A 1564-nucleotide genomic window follows, 5' to 3' on the forward strand; every position below is an offset into this window, starting at 1 on the left:
GGGTTTGAGTCTTAGAAATGGCTTTGGGCTTCCTGCCTGGTTTGGGTTTGGGTTACTTTTCTGGTGTCTAAGGCTTGGCCATTAGGAGGATTAATAGAATCTTAAGTCAGGTCAAAGAGAAAGATAATGAAGTCCACATTTTTCTTGTCAGTGGGGTGGTGCATCAGAGAGCTGACTGGCGCAGCATACATGAGAAGATATGCCAGCTCCTGATTCCCCTGCGCACTTCCATGCCTTTCTACAATTCTGAGGAAGAACGGCAGCATGGCCTGCAGCAGCTGCAGCAGCGGCAGGTGAGGCCTACAGGACTGTTCCAGAGTTTACCCTTGGTGCAGTGAAACTACCCAGGACAAGGGTAGAACTGTGTTGAGATCATTAAATAATAACCCTCCTAGAGGGCAGAGACTTTGTTTTATGACTTTATGTCCTTGATACCATTCTGTCCATTGATTTCCATATATTTACTGAATATTCACTGTTAGTTTGCTGCTGGGGCTGCCATAACAAACTACCATAGACACGGTGGCTGGAACAACAGAAATGTATTTCATCATGATTCTGAAGGCTGGAAAGTCCAAGATCAAGGGGTCAGCTGTTTGGTTTCTTCTAAGTCCTCTCTTCCTGCCTTCCAGATATCTCCCTTCTTGCCATGTCCTCATGTGGTCCCCTGTGTGCACACATCCCAGGGATCTCTTTGTGTGTCCAACTACCTCTCCTTACAGAAACACTCATCACATCAATTTAGGGTCCACCCTACTACCTCATTTTAACTTAATTCTCTCCTCAAAGGCCCTATCTGCAAATACAGTCACATTCTGAGGGACTGGGATTAGGGCTTCAACAGATGAATTTGGGGGGAACACAACTCAGCTTATAACATCCACATATGTCAAGTGCTGTAATAAAATTCTGTCTACATAGTAGGAGATTTAAAAATGATTCATAAATATATTACTAGTTCGTAAAGATTAGCAAATCTAGCCCCTATTTTTATGATATTGATAGCATCTCAACCTAAAAAAATCTCCTTTATAAGCCATACATTGCAAAACACCAAATGTTTCAATTTTAGTGTTATGAAACTTTGATAGTGGCCTTGGAACAATGTAGAATTGAAGTTGTTTCTGATATTAGGTAGGCAAAAAAAAAAAAAAACGTGAGATGTTTCTCTCAAAATTAACTGATACAGAAAGGCAAAAAGGTTTGGATCACCCTGAGACATGATAGCTTTGCTAATCTAAAATTTTATTAGAACTCTTAAGAATATTACTCACTTACTCATCTAATAACTTTATATTAAGCATTCAACTCTGAGAGGCTGAGGCAGGTGGATTGCGTCAGCTCAGGAGTTTGTGACCAGCCTGAGCAAGAGAGACCCCATCTCTACCAAAAATAGAAAAACTAGCTGGGTGTCATGGTGGGCACCTGTAGTCCCAGCTACTCGGGAGGCTAAGGCAAGAGTATCACTTGAGCCCAAGTGTTTGAGGTTGCTGTGAGCTATGATGATGCCACGGCACTTTACCCAGGGCAATAGAGTGAGACTCTGTCTCAAAAAAAAAAAAAA

General features: G+C 41.8%; 1 protein-coding gene across 1 annotated transcript in view; it reads left to right on the top strand.

Annotated features, from left to right (window-relative positions):
- ZMYND12 (zinc finger MYND-type containing 12) overlaps positions 1 to 1564 on the top strand; it is a 37929-nt gene that overhangs the window by 15848 nt on the left and 20517 nt on the right. The window contains 1 exon segment of the mRNA XM_023518669.1: positions 152 to 293. Coding sequence (XP_023374437.1) covers positions 200 to 293 — 94 coding nt within the window. The 5' untranslated portion in view covers positions 152 to 199.

Source organism: Otolemur garnettii, unplaced genomic scaffold (genome assembly GCF_000181295.1).
Source record: "Otolemur garnettii isolate 467f Iridium unplaced genomic scaffold, OtoGar3 scaffold00144, whole genome shotgun sequence".
Classification (NCBI taxonomy): Eukaryota; Metazoa; Chordata; class Mammalia; order Primates; family Galagidae; genus Otolemur; species Otolemur garnettii.